This window comes from Coffea arabica, chromosome 6c, assembly GCF_036785885.1.
Source record: "Coffea arabica cultivar ET-39 chromosome 6c, Coffea Arabica ET-39 HiFi, whole genome shotgun sequence".
NCBI lineage: Eukaryota > Viridiplantae > Streptophyta > Magnoliopsida > Gentianales > Rubiaceae > Coffea > Coffea arabica.
Window position 1 is genome coordinate 1,787,660 of NC_092320.1, and position 26,355 is coordinate 1,814,014.

The 26,355-nt window shown below is 37.5% G+C and overlaps 4 protein-coding genes across 7 annotated transcripts; 3 read left to right on the forward strand and 1 right to left on the reverse strand.

Moving 5' to 3' along the window:
• The first annotated feature begins 528 nt into the window (after positions 1–528).
• Positions 529–2,662, forward strand: LOC113693838 (bifunctional monothiol glutaredoxin-S16, chloroplastic). Its single transcript, XM_027212575.2, has 2 exons — positions 529–1,103; positions 2,067–2,662. Exons 1-2 carry the CDS (start codon positions 690–692, stop codon positions 2,568–2,570), a joined length of 918 nt encoding a protein of 305 aa, XP_027068376.1. The 5' UTR covers positions 529–689; the 3' UTR covers positions 2,571–2,662.
• A 5,654-nt stretch (positions 2,663–8,316) lies between these two features.
• Positions 8,317–15,656, forward strand: LOC113693648 (phosphoinositide phosphatase SAC8-like). Of its 4 annotated transcripts, XM_072051855.1 has the most exons (21): positions 8,317–8,463; positions 8,562–8,745; positions 8,956–9,027; positions 9,828–9,955; positions 10,063–10,154; positions 10,257–10,314; positions 11,074–11,130; positions 11,276–11,307; positions 11,473–11,555; positions 11,657–11,763; positions 12,585–12,689; positions 12,809–12,886; positions 13,287–13,351; positions 13,722–13,820; positions 13,921–14,020; positions 14,130–14,238; positions 14,382–14,454; positions 14,527–14,620; positions 14,711–14,797; positions 15,197–15,263; positions 15,348–15,656. In XM_072051855.1, the coding sequence occupies exons 2-21, from the start codon at positions 8,592–8,594 to the stop codon at positions 15,482–15,484; spliced, it is 1,797 nt and encodes a 598-aa protein (XP_071907956.1). In that variant the 5' UTR covers positions 8,317–8,463; positions 8,562–8,591; the 3' UTR covers positions 15,485–15,656. The 4 variants fall into 4 exon arrangements, with proteins under 4 accessions (XP_071907956.1, XP_071907955.1, XP_071907957.1 ...); XM_072051854.1 differs by having other exon boundaries at positions 8,318–8,745; XM_072051856.1 differs by having other exon boundaries at positions 8,319–8,745; positions 12,603–12,689.
• Positions 15,657–16,930: 1,274 nt separating this feature from the next.
• LOC113691356 (protein ZW2-like) lies at positions 16,931–18,399 on the forward strand. The gene has a single exon (XM_027209459.2). It carries the CDS (start codon positions 17,393–17,395, stop codon positions 18,128–18,130), a length of 738 nt encoding a protein of 245 aa, XP_027065260.1. The 5' UTR covers positions 16,931–17,392; the 3' UTR covers positions 18,131–18,399.
• A 2,572-nt stretch (positions 18,400–20,971) lies between these two features.
• On the reverse strand, positions 20,972–25,701 carry LOC113693700 (acyl-coenzyme A oxidase 4, peroxisomal). The gene is made up of 13 exons (XM_027212308.2): positions 25,476–25,701; positions 24,577–24,684; positions 24,253–24,359; positions 23,996–24,073; positions 23,781–23,904; positions 23,590–23,663; positions 23,445–23,504; positions 23,233–23,342; positions 22,769–22,928; positions 22,436–22,512; positions 21,787–21,958; positions 21,614–21,706; positions 20,972–21,447 (listed from the first exon to the last, which is right to left on the reverse strand). The coding sequence occupies exons 1-13, from the start codon at positions 25,501–25,503 to the stop codon at positions 21,316–21,318; spliced, it is 1,323 nt and encodes a 440-aa protein (XP_027068109.1). The 5' UTR covers positions 25,504–25,701; the 3' UTR covers positions 20,972–21,315.
• Between the last annotated feature and the right edge of the window lie 654 nt (positions 25,702–26,355).

Below are 26,355 nucleotides of genomic sequence, written 5' to 3' on the forward strand. Positions count from 1 at the left end.
AAAGATGGAAATGGCCACTTAAAATTATTAGGTCATGTTTGAATTGCAATTTTTTGGAGTTTTGTAGAAAATATATTATAACGATTTGATATATGTGAAGTAAAAAGGTGATTGAAAAATGTATTCACGGAGAATATAAATTTTTTTGGTAAAAAATTCCATTTCAATCAAGGCCTATGCTAAATTCAGGTTCGAATCTAGAGCATGGCAGGTGGGGATGAGAAGAGTGTGGACCGGAGAGGGGTGGATACGGGCAGGAACGATCATCAGAAGGACTGTTTCTGAATATTTCATGGCCAAGATTTGGCCAAAAAAATTATACAATATAGATTTCATCTTATATTTCGATTTTAATAATATGTGTGAGACTCAAAATATTTTGTTCTAAAATTACATATTGTTAAGAATAAATTACGTCATATGCAAATAAAATTATGACGTGTGCACTTAATTACTAGGAACGGTTGCAGGTCCGAGAGGGGTTGATAAAAAAGGTTCTCTAACTCATCTATTAATCTGTCATTTCCAAGCCAATTTCTTTTTTTTTTTTCTGGTGAATTTTTTTTCCCGTAAACACGCAAAGGAGCCTAAGCTTCGGGTTTTGCTGCTCCGTAGACCGGATCCTCTCTTTGTTCATCGTCCTCTCTCTCTCTGTCCCTCATCTTCTCTTTTACTCAATTTCCGTCTCCATGGCGGCCTCTTTCAACTTCACTTCTCCAACACACACCCATCCTTCTCGTCTCGTATGTCCTACTTTAGTACATCGAAACTGTAATTCCACCATTTCGTCTTATCCAATTCCCAAATTCTCATTTTCATCAGTACGTTCCATTGATCCTAGACCCAGACCTAAATCTGATACCGAAATCAAACGTCGCCATGCTAGCGTCGTCGTTTCGGCGCTCAAGAACCTTTCCGACACCGAATTGGTGGCCGTCCCACCTGAAACTGACGCAGTCCCTGGAACTTTCCCGTCGAGTTCCGGTGTCTACGCTGTATACGACGGAAACACCGACCTCCAATTCATCGGCATCTCTCGAAACATCGCGGCCAGTGTCGTCGGTCACAGGAAATCCGTACCTGAACTCTGCTCCTCTATTAAGGTTATGCACCCTTTAATTATACCCACAAAGTATTTCACGTTTTTTTTTTTTTGGGTCTGTGCTTTTTAGGATAAGTATTTTTCTTACTCTCATATACAGCTCTAGTGTGAAGCTACTCCAAGATGAATCCAGGGGTTGTCATGAGCTTCAATTTTTGCTCTCAAAAATGTTCTCTCGTGAAGAGTAAGACTCCGTTGGAGGTTATGCGAGTCTGTCTCAGATTGACTTTGCATACTTTTCTTGGCCATTAAGATGCTTCTCCAGTTTGGAACTTAAATTGGGCTGTAACATTCTTGTAAGATACATCACGTTTACGTACATAAATGAAAACAAAATTATTAAGCTATGAAGAAGTGCTGTCGTAAGGTAGTTTGGCACAAGTCTTGTTTGATTTAGGGGATATTAGTATATCAGTTTGATATCTGCATAGTTATCTAATGATGGTGCAAGTTTCATCACAAAATTAGCATTTCAATTTAACAAGCTTCTTGAACACCAGCAGCCAACAATTATGAAAGATTCACGAACAAATTGGTTAGCCTTGGGTTGTGTACTCGTGCTGATCCTAAATTAAATTGTTGATTGTCTGAAGCAGAAGACATTATGGATCCTTCTGCTGTTGAAGTTCTTGTAATTTCATAATTTCTCCCTCCTATTGACAGATCTCTAGCTTAACTTGTGCCCTCTTAGCCTAGAAGAACTGCTGTAGATCTCTCATCTACTCTACGCTGTGTAAGTGTACAATTTGCTTTAAAGGCTACAGGTGAAGAAAATAAATGGAAGCCAATGAGCATGGTGGACTTAGTATACTTGCTTCTTTTTGGCTCTTCATAGCTTCTACTAGTAAAAATTTGCATGCTCATATTTGGTTTGGGTATTGCTGCTTGTCAAAAAACCATATCCTCAATAAATAATCTACAGGGTAAGAATACCTTACCCGGTTGCTATTATTCTTAACTGCAGGCTGGGGTTGTAGATGAGCCAGATAGAGCAGCTTTAACCCAGGCTTGGAAGACATGGATGGAAGAACATATATCAGCCACCGGAAAGGTTCCACCTGGCAATGAACCTGGAAACTCTACATGGGTGCGGAAACCCCCAAAAAAGAAGTCTGATCTGAGATTAACACCAGGACGCCATGTTCAGTTGACGGTCCCTTTAGAAGGCCTCATTGACCGTCTTGTGAAGGAGAACAAGGTGGTGGCCTTTATCAAGGGATCCAGAAGTGCTCCGCTATGTGGATTCTCGCAGAGAGTTGTGGGAATTCTTGAGAGTGAGGGGGTTGACTATGAAAGCGTAGATGTGCTTGATGAAGAGTATAATTTTGGATTGAGGGAGACATTGAAGAAGTACAGTAACTGGCCTACTTTCCCTCAGATCTTTGTTAATGGCGAATTGGTTGGTGGATGTGATATTCTGTCCTCCATGTACGAGAAGGGGGAACTTGCAGGTTTGTTCAGAAAGTAAAATTGCATTCAACTTTGTAGAATTGGAGCTTTGTGTAACGAGCATGGTTTGACTATAGCAGCTAATAATTTAAGGTCATTTAATTTGTTTCATGCGCAATGCTGCAAAACCTAGTACGCCCAAATTTTGGGCCGGTTTGGAACCCCAAGTTTTTAGAAAGTTTGTATAATACTACTAGTTTTTAAACCCCAAGTTTTTAGATAGTTTGTATAATACTAGTTTTTTTAACAACTTTTACTACAGGAACCCTACAAAACTTATCAAAGTTTTTAATCTACACACCTCAAAAATCTAATATCTCAACAATTTTTTGAATAAAAAATCTAATACACAAAAAAATTTTAACCAACCCCCAGGTAGTGCGGCATGGCATCCTCAGCTCACAAACACCATCACCACCTTCCTAACCCCTACGCCACCACTGCAGCTCTGCCGCCAACTCCTTCAACCCAACCCAATGAGGCTGCCTTCACTGCCTCACGCCAACTCTTACCCTCTCCTTCCCCACTCGTCACTTATCCCCATCGGCTACCACTGTTGCGATCACCCCTCCACTTATTTCTCTTTCCGACCCTGCTGAAACTCTCCGTTCCAACCTCCTCTCTGCCGGCTCCCAGTTCGGCTTCTTCCAACTCACTAGCCACTCTATTCCCTCCCAACTCGCAACCTCCGCCGAGTCCGACGCCCTCTCCTTGTTCAATCTCTCCCCTGACGAAAAGCAACTCCATTTCCCCAAAAACTGGCCACTAGGTTATGACACTGGCGATGACGATGATGAAGAAAGCACGATTCCTGATGGCTGCTGACGGCGACGGGGATGGGGGAGGAGAGGGAGAGGAAGAGAAAAAGAGGGAAAAAAATTTCCATGGCTACTGGTTTTTGCCGGTCAGAGGCAGAGGTGCCGGGGGAGGGGAAAGAAAGAAAGAAAGAAAAAGAAAAAAGTTTTTCATCCTAAAAATTTTTCTTACAACTTCTACAGTAATCTAAAGTTTTAAATAAACATTCAAAAAATTCACCTTCCAAACAGTCCTTTGCTTTACAAATAAACATTACGAGCGAGTCCCTCTTTGGAGCTGCGAAATCACATGGGTTGCTACTAGCAGGGATTTTTTCTTTTCAATGCATTATTCATCTTGAGCGAGGCATGAACGAGTCCCTGCGGATTTGTTTGGATAGAATATTATTTAAAATAATTACTGTAATATTTTTTATGACGTGATGTATATAAGATAAAAAGGTGGTTGAAAATATAAGAATACGAATTAAAAAATGTATTTATGATACAAGCGAAATATTATTTGAAATAATATAGTATCCAAACAAATTATTCAGTAAAAGTTTCTTTTACTATTTGGTTGTTGATTAAGGTTGAAGTTTTTCACCGTACTTGAAGTCGCACTAAGCAATGAAGAACTTGAAAAGCATTACATATTCCTTCAAGGGAAGAATATTTTTAAGATTTTTTTTATGGAAAATGATCGGTTTCATCTTTTACATTTCACAAAAATATTCTTTTCGTCCCTCACTTTTAAAATGAAGTAATTTCGTTCTTGACATTTAAAAACTGAAGTTCTTATATTCCTGAACCCAAATTTTAATTTGAATCAAACCACCAATCAACCTGATTAGAAATTTTAGAGGTGTAATTGGTAGATCACTTAGTTAATTCAACATTATATTCATGTAAAATTTAATGAATCCAAAAATAAAAATAAAAAATTATAACATAAAAAAGAAAGATTAATCATTCCTATATTATCATTGTATACACTGACGGTTTTATGTACCGCCATATCATTTCAATTTAAATTTAAACACCAAATTTTATATTTATGATACACATTTAGATTTGCAAGCGGATATACTAACGGTGTATGAAAAGATTTACCCAAAAAAACTATATTATTCCAAGACAAAAAATGGTCTTTTATGTTATAATTTATATTTTTTTGAATTAATAAATGTCATGTGAATATGATGAAATTGACTGAGTGGTCTATCAATTCTATTTTTGAAATTTATTACTGGGTTATTGAATGGTTTGATTTAGATTGAAAATTAGGTTCAAGGATATAATAGTTTTAATTTTTAAATGTTATGGACGAATTTACTTCATTTTAAAAGTGAATGACGAAAAAAATATTTTTGCAAAATGTGAAAGATGAAACATGTCATTTTTCCTTTTTTTTTAAGGGGTAGTTTGAGAAACCTCCTTTTGACGTTTTCATAATATCACTGGCATCCTTTTGCAGATTTTGAATTCATTTTCATGTAAATGCGAAAAGGAAATTTATTTATTTATTTATTTTTCCTTTTGACTGTCCATCAGCGCTAGGGGTGTTTCGCTCGCGAGCCGATCGGGAGCGGCTCGAATACGAGCTCGACTCGAGCTCGTCAATATCGAGTTCGAGTCGAGCTCGAGCCAATTAAGTCGATCTCGACCTCGAGTTCGAGCTCAAAAACATTAAGCTCGTTGGCTCGCGAGCGGCTCGCGAGCTCAATTATATATTTATTTTTTATTTAATAGTAAAATTACATATATATCCCTAATATTTTATTATTTGTTAAAAAATTATTATTTTATTCATTTTTAAAAATAAATATTTATTTTTTATTTTTTTAAAAATAAAATACTAATAATTATTTTTTTATTTTTTAAACTCGAGCTCGACTCGAATTTGACTCGAGCTCGAGCTCGAGCTTGATATTTTGAGTTCGTCGAGCTCGAGCTTTACAAAATTAACTCGAGCTCGGCTCGTTTAGCCAAAACTCGGTTCGAGTTCGGCTCGTTTGCACCCCTAATCAGCGCCTTCTTAGTTACGACTATAGGCCCTACGAAAGGGTTAGGGGTAGCAAATATTAAAGCTAAAAAGAACAAAGAGAAGCACACGAAACAATTGAATGGCTTTAAAATGGATTGGATAAGGTAAGCGACCGATGATAAATAATGAGAGTAAGGCATTTAGGGATTAATTATAGCACAATTCAGTTTTCTCTTTTCTGTAATAGATTTTTTTTATTAGTATAATCTGGAGATATTGAATTTGAAATCTTTCACTCGTACTTGCTTCACATACCACCCAATTCATATCTCCTCCTATAATAGATGATTTGTGCAATTAGACGAGGATGAAAATGAGAATGCAGCCGAATAGTATGATAGTCAAGCGATAATTGGGGACTGTGCTTGTGCCGCGATTCCTTTTCGATCCGCCGTCTCTGCTACCGAAATTGGCTTTTTGGATTGGAGATACGCACGGCCACAATGACACAAACAAAATATATAATTCCAAACTCACAAATGTAAACTTAGATGAGTAGTGAGTAGCGAGAGTAAGGCGGTTGGGAGCCGGAATTATTCCAGGATTCTCTTTCCCTTTTTATTTTTTTTTTCTCTTTCCGATGAACCATATCTAATAATGGAATGACTTAGATGAAAGGAGGAGTAATCTTGATGCACAAGTATTTACCATTTGTGTTTATAGACAATTATTTGCAGTATTAAGCTGGAAAGGAAAGTTGTTTTATGATTTAACACGCAATTAATTAACGAGGAGACTCCCTTGCACAGGCAAACGGAAATTGGGTCTCGTCTGTCAAATGAGTTTTTGGATGTCTGGTAGAAGTTGTAAAAAAATAAAATAAAATTTTTTGAAATGTGTAATTTTTTGGATATTTTAAAGTGTATAGTTTAAAATTTTTGAAAAGTTTTTTGAGATTACTATAGCTAAAGTTGTTAAAAACCTTGTAGCAGGCCAATTTGACCAAAAACTTGCTTGACCAAACAAGGCCTAGAGTAGCAAGCAACCGTCAAGGCACCGGTTATTTCACGATGATTCTTTCTTTCCCTTTTCCCCCCCTAAAAAATTCACAATATCTCATCATTGGCTAAAATCTTTCTCGTTTTTTTCGTTCTTTCGGATCTCGTAAAAACAAAAATTGAAAATTCCGTATGGTATGCCTTTCCTTGAGAAATTAAGAGCAGCTTCAATTAGATCTCCAACCGAATTATCCCCTTGTTCCATTACCATATTAAACTCCGTGGAATCTTCACTCATTAATTTACAATATTTTTATTGCCATTTCTCCCATCACCAACGCAGCTATATATGCGAGGTGTAGGAGGATGCGGCCGAGCCCTTCAAAGTATCATACCGTCAACTATCAACTTAGGTTTGTCATCTTCTTCAACTGCGAATTATGGCGTTGATGGATTGCACCATCAGGGTGGACGCGAGTGCTCCGGGATGGGCAAACAATGTGAGGAGTTTGTTGTACAGTATCCACGGTGTCAGGACCGTCAACATAGATGGATACGGCTTCGTTGAAGTTTCAGGCTTCGACGTCCATCCAGAAGTGCTCATCTGGAAGCTCGCGCAAGCGGGTTATCGAGCAGTGCTGTGTTCGACCCGATTCGGCGGTTACTGCGGCCGCATGAATGGTTATGATCATCAAGGCGGATACAGGTACAACAGACCTTTCGCAAGGTTGGCTTATGAACTCCGCCAAAAGTTCGCCGCCCCTCCGCCCCCGCCCCCGCCTTATTTAGCACCAAGGCCTCGCACGGTTTACGCTCCTCCATGCTACATCCATGACCGCCCTGGTTGCTGCAGTTTGATGTAATTATTAGTTACAAAAGTACTACTATAATTAATTAATCTAGCTACTAGAGATGTTGCCTTGTTCTATTCATTTCTCGAGTTTTCATCGCGAGGATTTGAATCATGCATGGCATTATCTGTTCAGTTTTCATCGGAAGCATCTTCGTGATTAAGTAGTTCACGTGGTTTGCTTTCCGGACTAGGTGAATGTTGAGTTGAATAGTGGTTTGGATAGCGTAATTAGTACCAGTAATGATGAGTTTATTTGTACTCATCTCGTTCTGACTTTTGGTAATCCATGAATCTATGCCTACTACCATTTATGTTTTTAGTCACGACCCGCCTTCATCTTTCCTTCCTTTGAATGCGCCTTTTTTTTCCCCTTTCAATTACGTGTGAATAAAGGCTCCGTTTGCCAAATGAGTTTTTTTGGGTATTTATTTAAAATTTTATTTTAATTTGCTCTAAAAGTTATGAGAAAAATTTTTGAAATGTATAGCTTAAAATTTTTGAAAAACTTTTTAACGTTACTTGCTGTAGTCAAAATTATTAAAAAATTTGCAACAGATGAATTTAACTAAAAACTTATTTGCCAAACATGCCCAAAGAGCGATTGCAGTTTTTGAAAATTTTTATAGAAAAATTAACAGCGCATGACATATTAAATTTTATATGTACAAGGTAATTGAGAAATATATTAAAAATATTTTCCAAATGCTGGAAAAAAAACTTTTTCAGTGGTTAAATAACCCCAAAAAAAAAAAAGAAAAGGTTTTATACATAAAACGCTAGAACGGTCGAGTTTTTGTCCGAGGCTGAATGTAGCGAGCAATGATTGGAACCACCCATAATTGCTAATCGTTAATCGTCAATATGTAGACAAGAGATAAAGGGGGGGGTCCAGGTCCAACAGATTTTACCCCAAGATCTTGTACCATCTGGCTTTCTTTTTTTTTTTGTTTTGGTCCAAATAATAAGTTGTGCCATTTGGCTATCTTGATTTTACAGTTATGGTCATGGGCTGGCACAACACAACAGATTCTTTTACTGTAAAATTGATCGACGCGAAGGTGAAAAACGTCATTTGGAAGAAAACGAAAAGTGTAGCGATGCTCAACCGTTGCGTGTAAGCTTCAACATTTTTAATTGGCTTAATCGGCCAGATCGCAAGTTTAAGAAACCAACTCAGACTAAACGGTTGGGTCGTTCAACATTATTAACCTTGGCTTAATCGGCCAGACCGCAAGTTTAAGAAACCAACTCAGACTGAACGGTTGGGTCGTTTTTCTGTTGTAAGAGCTCAACCCGCCGGGAACCAGTCAATTATTGCACCGGTCAATTCTTCCTTCCCGGTTGATTTCTCTTTCTTTCTTTCTTCGGCCCTCTGCAGGCTTCTCCGAGATTCGAACAAGAGAAGAACATGGAAATTCAAGAATCGTCGCCTTGCCATTTTAAGCTCTGGAGCGAATTGGAATTACACGAATTCAGTGACAGGTTCGTCATCAAACCCGTCGAATCGCCCGATCAAGGCTTCTCTTTAAGCCGATTCGATGGAAATATTGAGCAACTTGATGGTTAGTTTTCTTGGGATAACTTGAGCTGATGATTTTCCTGGTAGATTTTTTTTTTTCAAAAAAAAGAGAGCAGCTGGAATTTGAAAATTTTCTTTCTGTTGAATACATCTAGATGTTGTTGCTCTCATGATGATTTTGCAACAAAAACATTTTGGGTCAAAATTCTTTATGGTTTTTTGTTTCAGTATAAGTCGAATTCGTTTGCTGCAGGTGACCTTGGAAATACTAGTGGCAAAGTCTCTACAATATATGGAGTAGCTGGAACAATTAGATTGCTAGCAGGTATGTACCTGTAGTGAAACAAAAAATAAAAAAAAAGTGGATCTTTGAAGCCGTTTAATTGGTGTGAACATTTCATACGGGATAAACGTTAGACAGAGCGTGGGGATTTTAAGAGCCATAAATTCAGTGAGCCAAGTTCCAGGATCTAAGGTTTCATTTAATCCTTAACGAAACTTGAAACCATGACTAGGAACAAGCTGCAGAATGAGCTTTTCAAGATTTGGAACACATATATGAGGAAGAGTGGCTTGCTGCCTTTTTCAAGCGTTTTGATCAATATAAACTATAAAGATGACAAATCAGAAGAAACTTCCAAGAAATATGAAAAACGAGGGAGGGAAACCAAAAGTTGCAGACATCTTTGGTAGCTCAAAGAGGAGAGTATTACGAGATTCTGCTTATCCGATGCTGATCATGAAAAAACTGATCATTTAATTTGAAAATTTCGGTTAAAAAGGATTGAAAGCACGTTCTTGTTCTGAAATCATTTCAAAAGCTAAAAGTTGGCCTTAAAAGCTTATTGAGGACTGTTTAATAATTATCATTTTTCAGCTTAAATAACCTAAAAAACAGAAGCCAAGAGAAATCGAGGCAGCCTCAATTCAACTTTTTAGCTTGACTGAAAAAAAAAAAAGCTATAACCATGTCACTTATGCAACAGGCCCTGAGTACAGCTTCTATTCTGGCAGTTACAGTCCATTAGAGATTACTAAGGTCTTTGTTATGTTATTTACCATCATATTATACTTATTTGGTATAGAAACACAATGGTTGATCAATTCCTGATTTTTTTGATATAGGACTACATGTATTGGTTATTACTTCTCGGAAGGAAGTTGGAACTTTTCTTGGTTACCCTGTTTATCGTGTGATGTCCATGAAGTTTCTATCTTGTAACGAGGCTTCAAAATTTTTAACTAATCAAGAGGTATTACTTTCTTTCTTTTGGGATGTTAAGAAATGGGAATGCATTAACTGTAAAAGTTTTGTCAATTACGATTAAATAATCAAGTTCTTTTTTTTTTTGGGGCGCAGAAAAAGGATGAGTCATACTTCATGACTCTGTTAAAAGTTGTCGAATCTACTATGGGCTTGTACTACTCTTATGACACTGATATTACACTTAAGTACGTCATTTTGGAATTAATTCATGTATTGTTCTTCTGTTAATTGAGTTTGATGACAGTATCATATTCATTTTCTTCCGAGGGATCTGATATTGTTTCCAGCTTGCAGAGGAGATTCAAATTGGCTGATGGATGGATGAGTAAACCTATTTGGAAGCAGGTCTGCACTTGAAATGTCTCCAAACAGTTCATCTGATATATTCAAAGTGACTGCTTGTTACACCCTTTGAGTTTCTTTTTGGTAGATGTCCTATTCAGTTAGCTGTGGATTCTTTATGAAAGAAACCATGCATTCACTGGGGTATTAACTTGATGATGCGTTTGGAAAATCTATTTAAAGTGGTAGTGTATTGACAAATTTTTACCCTTGATGATCAATTTGACAAGCCACCCAGGTCTTTCTGACTTTCTTTTCATTCCACCTTGCCCATTGACTGACAACCGCCCCTGGTTCAGCCAGTTCTTAGGTGAAGGTTTGGCAAACTGGATCATAAAAGATAACAGAACCGAAATTCCAAATCAAAATTGATTCTTCTACTCTAGCTCTAACCTCCTCTATGCCAGAGGTGGACAGGACAGGTGGGCCAGCTTGTTCCTTGAGTTCGCTCATTAACAGCTTTTTACCCTAGGCTTAGAACTCCTTAAAGAACCTTCTTTTCGTGCTTCCTCTTCTAAATTTGTCTCTTCATTGATTAAGAGCTCAAAAAACTTTCTTTAGTGCCACAAATATCTTTGTTAATCAATTTTCAGAAGTGCTTGATGGCATAGCGATGATATCTATTCCTCAGTTATCAGCATTTTGAGTAGCAAAAGAGTAGATTAGAGAACCTGGATAACTAAACTACTTTGTTGTCAAATAGTTGGGATTCTAACATATGTGTAATTCTTGTTAACTAAAGGGTTTCTACTTTATCTTCAGGCTGACCCACGGTTTGTTTGGAATAGAAATATACTAGAGGAGCTTATTGAGAAAAAGGTCAGATCTCTATTGAAAGAAAAATATGCCTTTCGAATTCATTTACTTGTATCATTCTTAATCACTTTGAATTGTTTCCTTAGAATGTAAAGCACAAAATCACCTAATTAATTAATTTTTCTGACATGCTTGTCTCTTCTTACAGGTTGATGGATTCATCATCCCTCTGATACAAGGAAATATCCTAGATCTTGATTCCTGCCACCATGCTGCCTTATAATTTGCAATTATCAATGCATGCATCATCTGTTTTGTGACTATTAAAGATGATTAAAAAATTAAAGAGACTTTTGTAATTCGAAAGGAAAAAAGTAGACAAATGTTTGTGCTTAACTAAGGCTTAAGTTTTCAAACAGGACTACTCAAGCTGAAAAATTCACCAGCCACAGTAACCTTAATTTCAAGGAGGTGTACACGACGTCTGGGTAAAACATTGTTGCAACTTGCAATTGTAGGTTCTTTAGTGTTACCTCATGGATGTGATTGTTGCAAAGACTAAATTGACTGTGTATGGTAACACATTTAGGGACAAGAATGTGGAGAAGAGGAGCCAATCTAGAAGGAGACACTGCCAATTTCATTGAAACCGAGCAGCTGCTCGAGTTTGAAGGTGCGAGGATCTCCTTTTTGCAAGTAAGCTTCTGAGCACTGGGCCCTTTGGTTAAATATCTTTTACTAAGTTGTGGAATATACTAAAAGACAATCTGAATTGTAATTTCTACTGTATCCTATTCTAGATGCTGGCCTTGAGGCCAACTAGTTATCATGCTATTACTACTTCAAGCAAAATGTAAAGAGTTGGTTCTTGGTATTATGGTGTTGTGCATGCATCTTGGTTCTCATGCAGTTTTGTGTGATTAAGAGAAATAAGTAATTCAATTATATTTATTCCCTTACACCTTATTTAGATCATGTTTTGTTCTCAAACCAATTTGCTTTATGTTTCCAATTCTTTTATTTCGCGTATTATACCTATTATAACTATTTTAGTTTCTCATCCTTTTTTCCCCTAATAGAAAGTCTAAAGACATGATCTGCTAGTTCAAAAAGTATTTCCTTTTCTGAAGTGTAGCATATATGTGCATGAAAACATGACTGTTTCCTTAATGTGGCTTACCATCTATTTTTTCTTGTTTATGTTTGTTGTTCTTCACATCTTTGACAGATAGTACTTTGGGTTCTATTCTCCAGCTTTCCTCCACTTTCTTGACAGAGTGCTTGTATTGTACTATCTACTTACTATTAGGGGAAAGAAAGAGGGTCATCTGTGTTGTCAACTTTTCCATTTCCTTCAATATCTCCACATATAAGTATCATCTGTCTCTAGTTTTACATGTACGATGCACCCTACACTAGGGTAAGTTTTGCAGTAGGTGATTTGTTCTGACAGAATATCATCGCATTATCCACTCCCATATTCAACCTGTTTATAGTTCTGCTTATGCAATATTTAGAAATCTACCTGTTTACAGATTCGGGGTTCCATTCCTCTTCTCTGGGAGCAAATTGTTGATTTGAGCTATAAGCCGCGACTTAATATCATTGATCATGACCAAACGGTAGTTGCCCTCTGAATCAATACCTGGATAATTTTTTTATCCTCTTTTTCTTTTAAGTTAGTACAGGTTCTAACTCTGAGTACAGTAAATTGATATACTTGCCCATGCATTTATCTCAGTCAAAGGTTGTGGAGCGCCATTTCAGTGATCTTTGTCAAAGATACGGAGATATTCTTGTTGCTGACCTGACAGATAAGGTCAGAATTTTTCGTTGTACTCTTTGTAGAGCACTTGGGTACTGGACTCTCTGAGCGTCTGTACCATGGCAATTTTAAGGAGCATGTAGGTTCTAGATACATCAGCTGAACCTTATCTAGAGGTGTCCATCTGCCGCTGCATTCTGTTTACAACCATTTAATAAGCTGGACTGGATTTTTTCAGCTACAAGTTAGATTCGCTAGTGTCCTGCATATTATTGTCTGAATAATCCAGTTATCTTATCTGGCCAGTCATTGTGGAAAATTTTGGAGCCAAGTTCAGTTTACTATTTAATGAGATATCCAAGCTCAACCTATCTGCTGATCATACACAAAAAATTTTATGCACATGCATTTTTCATGTCCCCAGTATCCTTATAGTTTTTCATTATACTTTCAGAATGGTGATGAGGGTCGACTAAGTATGGCTTATGCTGCCGAAATGGAAAAGCTGCAAAACATTAGGTGATTTTCCTTGAATTAATTATTTGCACTGATGTATGGTCATTTTCTTGATTTCTTCCGGTTATGAGCTAAAACCCATTAAATGGTAGGAGAATTCCTGTAAGAGTTGCAATCAACTTTTTTTTTTATTCCCTAGTAAATCTCTTAGAGAATGGTAACAAGCTCTAAAGTTCACTGCCTGACCCTGTTTTGGGTCATCTGAATTAGTGTGGTTAAAAGAGATGTACCACACAATTGCTGTGAGTCTTCATCTGTAGAAAATGATAACATCTCTGTGCTCTTGTGCTTATTGAAACTGTGAAATGTTATAGTTTCACCAGAAGAAATGACTTCATTTTGTAATTACTCTTTGTTTATTGCTATGATTCAGATATGTTTCATTTGACTTTCATCATTCTTGCGGCAACTCAAATTTCGACAACATCGAACTTTTGTATGATCAGATCGCAGAGGATTTTGAGAAGCAAGGGTAATAAAAACTGTTAAGAATGTGTTGATTACTTATCTATGATTTGCAAATGCAGCTTTGCAGGGGCTTCATAATAATATTTACTGTTCCAGCTGAGCAGATATTTCTTCATTGGCAAAGAAGGTGAAGTACTATCCGAACAGAAAGGTATCATGAGGACAAACTGCGTTGATTGTCTTGATCGAACAAATGTTACACAGGTTTGAGGAGAACTTTGTAAATTGAATTTCTTTGTGAATAGTTTCTTTTATAGAGCTCTCTCTTCTCTAGGCCTTCATCATTGTAAATGTCGAACATTATATTTTGCAGAGCTTTTTGGCTCGGAAATGTTTGAATTCTCAACTGCAGAGAGTTGGCATATTGTCTTCAACTGATTGCATTTCAATGTTCAGCGAGGATTTTGAAATCTTTAAGAACTGTAAGCGCGTTGCATGATTGATTGTCTGTAAATCATCCCTTGTGCTTTCTATAAAAGAATACCCGATTATAGTAACTTTTCAGTGATACAAGTCTGAGAATCAATCTGTCTGTTCTGATGCATTATTATGCTGCTTGTTGCAGTGTGGGTTGACCAAGGTGATGAGATAAGCCTTGAATACTCTGGAACCCATGCTCTAAAACGGGACCTTGTCAGGTAATTTCAGGACAGAGGTGAGATCACATGTTGCCTTGGAATTTCTCTACTAATTTGTAGTGCATTTTGCAGATATGGGAAACAGACCATGGCCGGAATGATTAAAGATGGGATTAGTGCCCTGTCAAGATACTATTTGAATAATTTTCAGGATGGGATTCGGCAGGCTAGTTGTTTTCTGTTTGACAGCCTATTGGTTCTAACTCGTTGCTTTTTCTGGAAAATTTGGTTGACATACTTTGCCATTTATTTCTAGGATGCAATTGATCTTATCAGTGGCCGATGTGATGTCAATACGAGCAGACCCTCCTCTGCCCAGCTTAACGGATTTGAGACCTTTTCTGTAAGCAATCAATCTATACATGCATCTCAGCAGTGACCTAACTTAAAGCCTAGCGCATGTTTTTCCCCTCATCTTCTTAGCATAATTAATCTTGTGACAAACTTCATCTCTTGCTTATTAAGCCCAATTAATGTATGTGCAGTAAATTTAGCTTTTACTGGCTTGTTGGCTTTCCTTCTTAAGACTCTTTAAGAATCAGCCTTGCCATCCCATCTCAAATCCTTTTCCAGGATTGCCACAGCTGTTATGTTAGGTTGTAGACGGTCCTATTTTGTCTTCTTGGCAGTCCTCTCAACAATGGAAATGGATATTTAAAATGCTATAAGTTATGCTTCTGGAAACTGGGTGTTCAGAGATATATGACCAATGTGACTGAATTCCACGTAAAATGATGTGCAGTATATCCCAGTGGCATCAGCATTGCTAATCGGAGGTTTGACAGTGACCTCCATTACACTTAACCAAGGTACAGAAATTATTACGTCGCTCTCTCTACTGCTTTTTTCTCCTTTTGATTATGTTGGTTTTACACAATTTCGCTTCTTTTTAGTTGGTGTAGCGGGACGGAATGCACAGACCATTGTGTCCTCTGTTATATGTGCCGGTGTAACTGCTGGACTGATGGCGGTAGTCAAATCAAATGGACGGCAGATTTGTTCTAAGCCTCGCTTGTGTAGACTTATCTGAGCGCGTGTGACATCAGGCTACTGTACATTTGCCGTACCGTCTGATTACTGTTTACTCAGGCATTACTTGTATTGTATCATAAGTTGTATTGGACTGGACTGATGCATAATGTGATAAAGGTGAGCTGCAAACGAGGAAAAATAAGCAAAGCTTTTCTATGGTTTTAAAAGTAGTATTTATTGTCTACCATAAATATTACCGTTCAAAAGGCAGAAGCTCAATCAGCTTTTTGACTTTTAAAGCGCTTTAGCCCGGTGTCTCTGAAATTCACACTAGTTTGGTGTTAAATTAAATGACGAACTGGGCGTAATTCCTTGGTTTACACGGTCTAACTTTGAACCGTTGAAATTTTTTGAGGGTGTCAGACATCTATTGACTCGCTGAAGTTTGGATGTTGCACGTGATCCAACGACGTTTGACTTCCAACGTGAAAAGATAAAAATAATCCCGGGGGATGGACTTTGACCCTAGATGTGGAAAGAGTGCAGGCAGGGTCACCGACCTCTCGCCTCTCGGTCTTGGCTTTGAATCAAAGACGAGAGCAAGAAGAAGAGGGGAGATGGATATTTTTGTTGTCCCCTGTTATGAATCTTCTTCGTCTCTAAATATGCTGGTCGGTCGAGCCGTCTACAGTTAGGATTGGAAGATAATCAAACTACTCGATATTTTAATCGGGTTCGATTTTTAATAATCAAGTTGGATTTTATAAAAGTTCGCTCAAACTTAACTCACAGGTATGTTTTTACAAGAGTTGAAGTTAAACTCAACATCCGGACCGTAACATATGGTATGTGTGTCCGTTAAACCCTTCTTCCTCTTTGAAACCAATAACTACATCGCGTTGACTAAACTTTTTTCTTTTTTTTTTTTTCCATTCAACACACAGGAAAGTATTCCAACTTTTGTCAGACTAATTTTCTTGCGCCTGTGCACCCTGCCCTGCCCTCCAAGGATACGCAAGCGATAGAGAGATGATTCGAATACACGATTTCGAAACCTAACTAGGCTACTTCGAGACCATCCACACAGGAAGTATTCCAACTTTTGTCAGACTAATTTTCTTGCGCCTGTGCACCCTGCCCTGCCCTCCAAGGATACGCAAGCGATAGAGAGATGATTCGAACACGCGATTTCGAAACCTAACTAGGCTACTTCGAGATCATCCGAGCCAACCCCAAGGGGCACAAATTTTAAAGGTATTAAAATGACCAAATTTTGTGTTTATCCTCTTCCGTTTGCTTGCTGTCCTGAGTTTGAATCTGTAAAGCGATGAGAGGTTGGCAGAAATAATGAGAAGATCCCTCTCTGGTGATGTGGAAGCCTTATTGGCGAGAAAGATTTCAAAAAAAAAAAAAAAACAAGTGTCGCTGAATTAAGGACAAAAACCACCGATACACTTGGACCATTGTGCACTTGGAAGTTGGGTCCCCCATCCTTCCCTCCCTTCTCTCTGTTTTCTTTTCTGAGAGTCTTTAGTCGATGCAACTCTATGTCTGTGCATATCCTAAAATTGCAAACGAACATGATAGAAGCTCCTAGTAGCTAATCCGTAAATTCTAGGGGTATGTCCGAATCTTCCTCGGTGTGAAGCGAGCAATTAAAATTAAAATTGGCACTTCTTCCTTCCTCGGTCTGCTTCCAGTTTTGACACAGCCAAGTGGCTTTAGTTAGTGCTTTTTTACATATTCAATATACTAATAATTAAGACACCAGTGGCAGTGAGTGAGCGGCCCGGAGGGATCCTTTTCATTCAGTGTGCTCCAAGCGGTGCAGTGGCCGTAGCCTTATTGCCGTAGGAATACTTTCCCACCACAAGCAAAATGCCCAGACCAATCTCCCAAGCCACAAACCTCCCTCACTGGTGACCCCGCGGTTCTGTTTTTTCCTCGTCCTTCTCGAGTACAGATCATGATGGCTTCCAGTTCCAGGCAGCCTATCTCCTTTCAGGCATTTTTTGAAGACTGGCTGGTCCGCCAACAACGATTTCTTGATGAGCTCCTATCAGCGCAAGAATCCTCCTCCACCACCAGTAGGATTGACGACACTGATGTTGTCGGGGATCTCATTGCTCGAGTTCTGGCCCACTATCAAGAATACTATGATGAAAAATCCAGGATGGCCCACAGAAACGTTTTTCTTGCATTCTCTCCGACCTGGTTTACTCCCCTGGAAAGAACTTTCCTTTGGATTGCGGGGTTCAAGCCCGGATTAGTGTGCCGTCTGGCTCTTGGCTCCTTGGACGATCTGACGGAGGATCAAATCCACAGAATCAATGGACTGAGCCGGGAGACGAATTGGCAAGAGAAATTGTTGGATCAAAAGATGGCCAAGATCCAGGAGAGCGTGGCTTCACCACCGCTGGTGGACCTGGCGAGGAGCGAAGGAATGCAAAATCAATCCGCTACTGGCAGCGATATTGATGACGTGGACAATCGGATAGAGCCTCTAAAATCTGCCATGCAAAATATCCTGCGGGATGCAGACGGGTTGAGGACCAGGACAGCCGAAACGATGGCTGGAATACTATCTCCCCTTCAAAATGTAAGGTTCTTGTCAGCGGCTGCTCGGCTGCAGTTTAGGATTCGGATGCTCGGCTTCCAGAGAGAGGCAGATAGGCAGCGCGGTTCCACAACTAATGGCTGGTAGATTTTTACCCCAGAAGTAATCTAACTAAAAAAGGATTCGGGGTTGAAGCAGTAATCGGCGTGTTCTTTTCCTTTTGTTCTTTTCTTTTTTTTTTTTGGTATGGAAATTTAGACTTTTTAGACGTGGGCTGCCAGAAATGAATAAGAGATTGGCATTCCCCCCGGGGGTCCCCGCCACCCTCTTTTGATAGTGTTTCCTTCCAAAACGGGAAAAGGTAATTTTGCATGCGGTAGGTTCCCCGGTTTGGAACCGCCTTAAGTTTGTCCGTCTCTTGTCGCATGTTGCTTCTTAGTTAGTAGCAGGCTTGTTGTCAATGGTTGCTCTAAATTCTAATGCTTTTAAGAGCTGAGGAGAAACAACTTCTACACGTTCAGTACTTAAACAATTCTGCTCAAAATTTGGTAAACCCGATTTTCAAAAAACCCAATAATCTATATTATATCACACCGCACGGTAAGAAAATGTCATTTGGTAAAAACGCCGTTTGGTAAGATGGTGTGACACAATTTGGATCATTGAATCTTCGTAAAAAAAAAATCTAACACACACCTATTGACAGTTGGCCGCACTAAAGAATAAGAATACACTACTATCGTTTTGATGCACCGGAAAGCATTAGAATAGAAAGGTCTTTCCAATTTATTCATTTCATTCCAATATTTGGTATGCAACTTTTTGGTTGAAAATGCCTTTCCTCTTGGATTATCTATTCCTACTCTTTTTTTTCTTTCTAAAATCTCATTCCTCAAAAAAAATCTAGAGAAAATCTCATTCCAACTCTATCCAAGAAATGCCTAAATTCTAATAGGTCAAATTTATCCTTTCACGTGTCTCTATCTTTTATATATGTATCAAATGCTAGGAATGCTTAGTTATTTATTAGTTAATAATGTCCGTTACTTTTTAGTCATAAATAATTTTAGTTCTATTCCTTAATATCATTTCCCCTCTTTTTTACTGTCAAATAATGTATCTAATTAAAATTTTTAATATCTTTTTATTTACAAAATTGGATTATGTAATGGCATGTGTCAACTCAAAAGAAGTAATATATAACATACCAAAGTATATTCATATGCACTCTAAAAAATAAAAAATAATAATAAAAAACACTACTAGACCATCCACTAAGTCACAAATATACTTTTTGGTTTATAAATAGTTTTTAAAACCAAATAGAAACAAATCAAAGGGACATAAGAATTAACATGTATACAATTTGAATTTTCAATTTGGCTAAATTAGTATTCAACTATTGCAATTTATGTTATTCAAAAGTTATTTTATTATTATTAAGTCAAGTACTTCTAATTCAATTATTTATGGAATGTGTTCGTTTTTGGTAGCGTAGTTGCAAATCAAACTCAAAAAAAAAAAATCAATCATTTACCTTAAGATGTTAGTATCAAACAAAATGAAAGAAGAAATATTTATGCCATATTTAGGACAATAACAGCAACATAATAAAACCTTCAATTCATTTTGCCTTCTCGACACAATTATACCAAACACTGAAAAAGAAATACATATCTCATTATGATTTCAGTTAGCTGGCGCTGGAACGATAAAATAGTTTTCTACCCATTTTGGCAAGAAAGAATTTTGCGCGGAAAGGCCACCATTCCTACGTACCAAACGGTGGTGCGCCTGTCTTTCCTTCATCCTTTGCGGGAAGCTTCGGTTTATTGCTCTGATCTCTTTTAATGTGGTGACAAGATAAATATACCGCTACAAAAAGGGCAGGGAGGAGACAAAAATCTACAAAAAGGGCAGGGAGGAGACAAAAATTTACACTTGTTAGTGTGACGTAGCATGCCGAAAATGCAAGGGGCGAAAAGGAATTCAAAACTTCTTGTTGATGACAATAGTTTGGTGGTTTGCGGCCATGATAATTGACACGGCGGCAACCAGCGGCCTTACTGCTGCCACTTTTTCAGTTCAAGTTGGAAGAAAATTCCAATGGTTGAAACTTATTTTGTTCCCTTTCAGTCTCCAGTTTTGCTGCCTTGATTGAAATTGAAATGGAATTTTGAAATGATTTCCTTGTACAATTGGAAGAGACTTGAAGTTATAGTTTGTATTTGAGAAAATCGCTCAAAACGTTCATCGCATTTCGTGAAATGAATTATTCGTTCTTCACTTTTTAAATAGTAATGTTAGATCCCTTATAAAATAAAATTAGTAATATTTGATTCCAACTTAAATTTTTTATCACTTTTTATTCTAAATCCATCACATAACCCATACATTGTCAGCTTTTTAGGACAAAAAGATCAAATCCCATTTGTAATTAAATAAATGTCCCGATTCATATTCATTTTTGTCCCTAAAAAAATATAATCTAACCCGAACTATATTTATTTTTTCGTAAAAAGGTGAGATTTGACCCAATCTATATTCATTTTTGTCATTTAAAAAGTGGAATTTGGACCTTTATATATATTTGAAAAAAAAAAATGGGTGGAAGAAGAGAGGAGATTTGGGAGAAGACAATTCTAAATGGGTTAATTGAATTTGATGGGTTATCCAATGATACCTATTTATTAAGTGGGTATTATCGAGTAACCCATTTATACCTATATGTAAAAATTTAAGATATTCATACCCATTTATTCATGAATGGATATAAATAAACTTAATTAAATGAATTTGTTTGACAGCTATAGTAATCAGTCCCTGCCTCCAGTTGCATGTGCAAGTCCCAGCTTAGCTAGTGGTCTGTCGATGATAAGGTCGACAACAGAACAATGATGTTTTGAGCATCAAGGCATTGCTCAAGCAGGTGTGTCCGGATTGCAAGATTTTCGAATAAAAATTTCAAATTTTGTTTTACTTGCATCATACACAATTTCCAATCACATTTTTATTTCTCATACATCACATCACAAAAAGTGCTACAAAAAGTGCCACAGTAATTATTTCAAATAACTTTCTATCCAAACAATGTTGTACCATGTTCAAGAAAGATCAATCAACAGAAAAGATGGCTTAGAAATTGGAAGTTCAAGTTTCGTGGCCTGCCAACAGTAGTTGATAAGATGGGCCACATCATTGGCATCTTTATAAATGGACTTTTTTCTCAACTTGGTAACCTCTGGCTTCCTTGATCCTTCTCAAAAGTTCCCTTGCAACTTACGATGCCCACACAGAACAGAGAGCAATTCTTTGATGTAGAAGTAAGCAATTTAAAGGCGGCTTTGTTGTCTAACGGCAGCTGGCTTAAAACTAGAAATACCAGTAATCTCCCTACCCGTTACCAGGGTATTGATGTCATAAGTGCCTTCGTATGTATAGATCGGCTCCAAATCACAAAATGCCTGGACAGAAATATGAATTATTAAGGCTTCATTACTTGAGATGAATTCCAGCAAATTATTTTGCTAAAGTTTGGATTTGATTTTAAAGTCGTACGTGGAGGTGAGACTAGTGCAAGCAACATACAGAAAATCTGCTAGCGGGTGATCATAAAATCAACGGGTATACCTTTGCAACCAAAAAGTCGGCTAATATCCCGTTGCCACCAAGTAATTCACGACCAAGAGACACGGTCTCCCTGGCCCTCAAGGTAATCCATGACTGGAAAAACAGACCATTAACACAGTGAAGAATGCGATGTTACACCAGCAAAGAGTTCAAAAGAAAGTGCCAACTCTCACCTTTCCCATGCTGGCACGACCAGGAGTCAGCGTACCACTCTCATACAACTTGCATAGGCGCCACCCAATCAGAATCATGGCTTGAATATTACTCAACATCTGAACCAGTTTTTGTTGATTGATCTGAAAAGCTGCTAGAGGAGCTCCGAACTGCTTTCTCTCTTTCAAGTACCTTTCAGATTATAGAAAACAAAGTTGGTCAAATGAAAGGCTTGGAAAGCCAAAATGGGTTTCAATCCAACATATACTACAAGAAAAATATCAACTTCCAAGCCAATTCAAGGTCTTCCTCAGGTGAAAACACCAAGATTAATTTTTACCATCCACTTTAGCTTACGATTTTTCTAAATGAAGAACAAAGATGCAAAAGTAAGATTCCTGAAGTTGACGAAGTATGCCTTATAGTTGACTTCAATCTTATCAACGAGAAAAAACAAGTAATTGACCAGAAGTGATTTTTTTTTCTTTGGTGACATGTTATGGCAGAGAAAAAAATGAATGTGATGGAAATGTATCATCGCTGATGCCCAATTATAGCTGATTGCAGAAATTCCTTATATTGGAAAAGTTGCAAGGAAGCCAAAAGGCCAGATTTTTTCATCAATAGATGTGATTAAGCAAGCATTTGATGACTAGTACGTAGCACTACCTGTGACACATGTCATAAACACCCATCACAATGCCAATAGGTTGCCAAGCAACCATAACACGTGAAATAGCAAGCACCTGAATGTAAGACAGGGTCAATGATCAGCTAGATATGAATGCATAAATGAGACATTTAAGAGTCTATAAAAAAGACATAAGCAAGTCAACAGTGAAAATGCAGAAAAAAAAAACTTTATTCCGGACATAAATTCTTAATATCGGGAGCTGCTGCAGACAAAAGAAAATGCAAAATTCTTATTAATGGTAGGCATACAAGATTTTATTACTACTAGGAAGAGCCATTTAAAGAAAGTGGCATCTACTACCTCCATACCTTGTTTGTATCCTGAAAGGAATTTACACCAGATAATCTGTCTTCATCAGGGACGAACACTTTCTTCAGTAGAATGTCTCCATTTTGCACAATTCGCAATCCAATCTTATTTTCTATCTTTGTGGCTTGTAGTCCTGGAGCATCCTTCTTTACAATAAATCTGTAAGAAGCATCACTCTTATTAAGCAATAGGACATGCAGATGAATTTTGCCAGCAAGAATGAGATATTTATCTTGCACCATATCAAGATTTATACCCTAATCTAACACAAGGAACTCAGTGACACAACCACCCACAGAATTTCACAGACATCGTAGAACACGCACCACAAAAATTTCCAAATATCCTGAATTTGAAGCAGGACAGAGGCCAGAATGCAAGGAGGGAATCTACAATTCCATGCAAAAGTTTTATGCATCATGAGCAAACAGTGTTAAATTCTCATATTACAGCCCTCACATACCCATTTATCTGGTTTGTGGTTGTGTTTCTAGCAAATACAACCAATATATCAGCAAAGGTGCTGTTTCCTATCCATCTCTTCTGCCCTTCAAGGATCCAACCGCCTGCAACCTGGAAATTGAAGTCAGCAAAAGAAAAACAAGAGTTTGAGAGACATCAACCCCTTGCACCACATATTGTCTCAAATGACAACGTGAAATAATTAGTTTGAACCTTTGTTGCAGTTGTTCTTAAGGCACTTGCATCACTTCCGTAGTCAGGTTCAGTCAAAGCCTGGATCCAGCAGAAGTATTTTTGAATTTAATATGTCAAGATGGAAGATTTTACATGAATGAATGTGCGCATAAGATGTTCTCACCCAACAACCTATGGTATCAAGTTTGGCCAATGAAGGTAGATATTTTTGCTTTTGGGATTCTGATCCACACATTCCTATAATTGACAGAGCATTTGAACATAAAATAATCAACATCAGTATCTTCAAGAAAATACCAGCTGCCTTGAATCTAGAATTCATTTGATTGTAAGCAAATCATGCTGAGGCTTTACCAATAGTGAGCATTGCCAAAGAAGAATGCACCAATATGAAGGTAGAGCAGCTTGCATCAACTCTAGCAAGTTCTGCAGTAGCAACAGCGCTTGCAGTGATAGAAAGACCAGGACAGCCATATCCCTGAGAGGCATGATTAATCAGACAATTCACTTGTCAAGATAATGGTGACTGATGATAATTTAGAAACAAACTACCAGGATTCCTGAAATACCTTGAGAGTGCTACCTGCAATACACAAGGCACCAAGCTTTGGGACAACTTCAAATGGAAACTCTGCCTTCTCCCAGTACTGAAGAGATAAATTCAATGAATAAATGTTTTAGTTAAAATATATAGAATAATAGCCATAACCACCTTATTACAATTTCTAAGTTCCACTCACATCAGATGTATAAAGAAAAAATTTTTGACAGCACAACAAGTCAATTAAATGTGGCAGAAGATTGCAGCTAAAAATAAAGCAAGTACCTTAGCCATTATTGGAGCTACTTCTTTTTCCATGCATTTTCTCACTTTCTGTCTGGTCTCTTTTTCGTCAGGGGTCAAAAGGTCATCAAACTGGTAGTAGTCCGAAGCTGTGATTTGATGTACAGGAGAACCCATTCAAGGAATAATCCATCAAAAGACACCAAGAAACACACTTAACTGGTCTAGATATATAACCTACAGTTGATATTATCTGCCAACCCCGCGCAGGCCTGGGGGGGGGTGCGTGGGCGTGGGGCACACAACAGACGTGAAAGGGACACATTTATACAGCATTCTCAGGGAGAGTAGAAATGAAAATCTTACCACAAGGAGGGAAGATGGATGCTGGAGTTGCTTGAGGAAATGCTATGGAAACATCAAGTGCAGGTAAATCAAAGTAGGAACTCCTCTTCGCCTCCTTATACATATCTCCTGGGTTACATTATCAGAAGACACACCAATCAAATAGTAATTTGACAAAACTAAACTTGCAAACACAATCTTCCACAAGTTAATGTAAATAATGAACTGTCTTATATGATAAATCAGTACAACAATAATGTCAACAGAATATGCAAACACCAAATTATGCAAATCACACCAAATTATGCAAATCACAGAATATGCAAACACCAAATTATGCAAATCACACGGTTCATTATACAATTCCTACCTAGCTTTATGATTGATTAAATAGATCGTGTACTTGAGTGGAGGGTGGTGGGGCCGAGAGGGGTTTAAGTACATCATGCGCCGATTTCATTCGGCTTTTAGAAGCTATCCAAATTGTTCAAGCAAGTCTAGTGGGCAAGCAATCAACGGCCACAGCTACCAAATGCCACGCATTGTCTAGTGAACAGCGTTCATAAAAAAAAAAAAAAATTTGGGGTTGGTGTCCTCTGGAGAATCCATAGTAATTTTAGGTCAATTAATTTATCTTAAACTAGATCTCCGGAACTAAATCTTGCTACAATTCATGTTATCCATAAACAAGAAAAAGAGGTAACCCAGTAATCACGATGATATCAACCGCAAAAACTTCATTTCAATCAAAACCTTAAGGAATCTTCTCTAACAAAAGATACGTAGCCGGTCAACCAAGCCAATCTTACCCTACTCTTAACGATTATACAGCACAGATATACATATATATGTGTGTGTGTGTGTGCTGACGTACACGAGGGGGGGGGGGGAAGAGACAGAAGGGTGGGATGGGGTTGTACCTTGAGCTTTGGAGGATGGAAACTTCATGGTGCTCGCGTGAGGGCGGGCGGTTCCTGACTTTGGACTTTGGAATGGTGCTAGTAGGAAGAGTAAGGTGCTCTACTTGCCAACGGATCGAGATGTTGAAGATGATGCTGCTGCACCTGAACCTGAACCTGAACCTGAACCGAGTTGACGAGAGAGAAAATAGGATACTACTACTTTTACGACATGGTTGGATAAATGGCACGCAACTTTAGGTGGATTTGTATTTTATTTTGGAAATTTTGATTGATGACGTAACCAGGGGTATATCCCATTACACCCCAAAAAAAAAAGCTGAAAACGGAGATAATAATGTAAGGCTATTATATTCTTTTTTGATTACTATCATTCTTTTTTTTTTTTGTTATTTACACTCTTATTATTTATTTTATCATAAAATCTAATAAATAAAAATGATACAATGAAAATGATAGTGGAAGTGATTATCAAAAAAAAAAAAAAAGAATGATAGTAGCAGTATAATTAATAAAAATAGGAGTGTAAATAATATTTTTCTAACGAAAATGGTTACAAAAATCGAAACTAGATGTAATAACGAAATGAAAATAGTTACAATAACCAAAATCGGAGATAATAATGAAAGGAAAACATTGTTTGCACCGCAATTATTTGTTTTATTATATAATAGAATAGATAAAAATTATACAATTAGAATGATTGTAGGTATATAATTAACAAAAATAGAAGTGTAAATAATATTTTCCTGGTGAAAATAATTACAAAATCAAAATCAGACTACACTACACAATTACAATAATAGTGGGAGTGTACAATTAATAAAAATAGGAATGTAAATAACATTTTTCTAACAAAAATAATTACAAAAACTACACA

Bases quoted from the DNA above. Each gene is read 5' to 3' on its own strand.
- LOC113693838 (XM_027212575.2), top strand. From the start codon at position 690: ATGGCGGCCTCTTTCAACTTCACTTCTCCAACACACACCCATCCTTCT. The intron at 1,104-2,066 runs GTTATGCACCCT...TCTTAACTGCAG, and splicing joins AACTCTGCTCCTCTATTAAG to GCTGGGGTTGTAGATGAGCC.
- LOC113693648 (XM_072051855.1), top strand. From the start codon at position 8,592: ATGGAAATTCAAGAATCGTCGCCTTGCCATTTTAAGCTCTGGAGCGAA. The intron at 12,887-13,286 runs GTCAGAATTTTT...TTATACTTTCAG, and splicing joins TTGCTGACCTGACAGATAAG to AATGGTGATGAGGGTCGACT. The intron at 14,798-15,196 runs GTAAGCAATCAA...AATGATGTGCAG, and splicing joins ACGGATTTGAGACCTTTTCT to TATATCCCAGTGGCATCAGC.
- LOC113691356 (XM_027209459.2), top strand. From the start codon at position 17,393: ATGATGGCTTCCAGTTCCAGGCAGCCTATCTCCTTTCAGGCATTTTTT.
- LOC113693700 (XM_027212308.2), bottom strand. From the start codon at position 25,503: ATGAAGTTTCCATCCTCCAAAGCTCAAG. The intron at 24,360-24,576 runs GTAAGATTTTCA...ATCAAATCACAG, and splicing joins ATCCATCTTCCCTCCTTGTG to CTTCGGACTACTACCAGTTT. The intron at 22,513-22,768 runs GTATGGAGGTAG...TCTTACATTCAG, and splicing joins CCTTTCAGGATACAAACAAG to GTGCTTGCTATTTCACGTGT.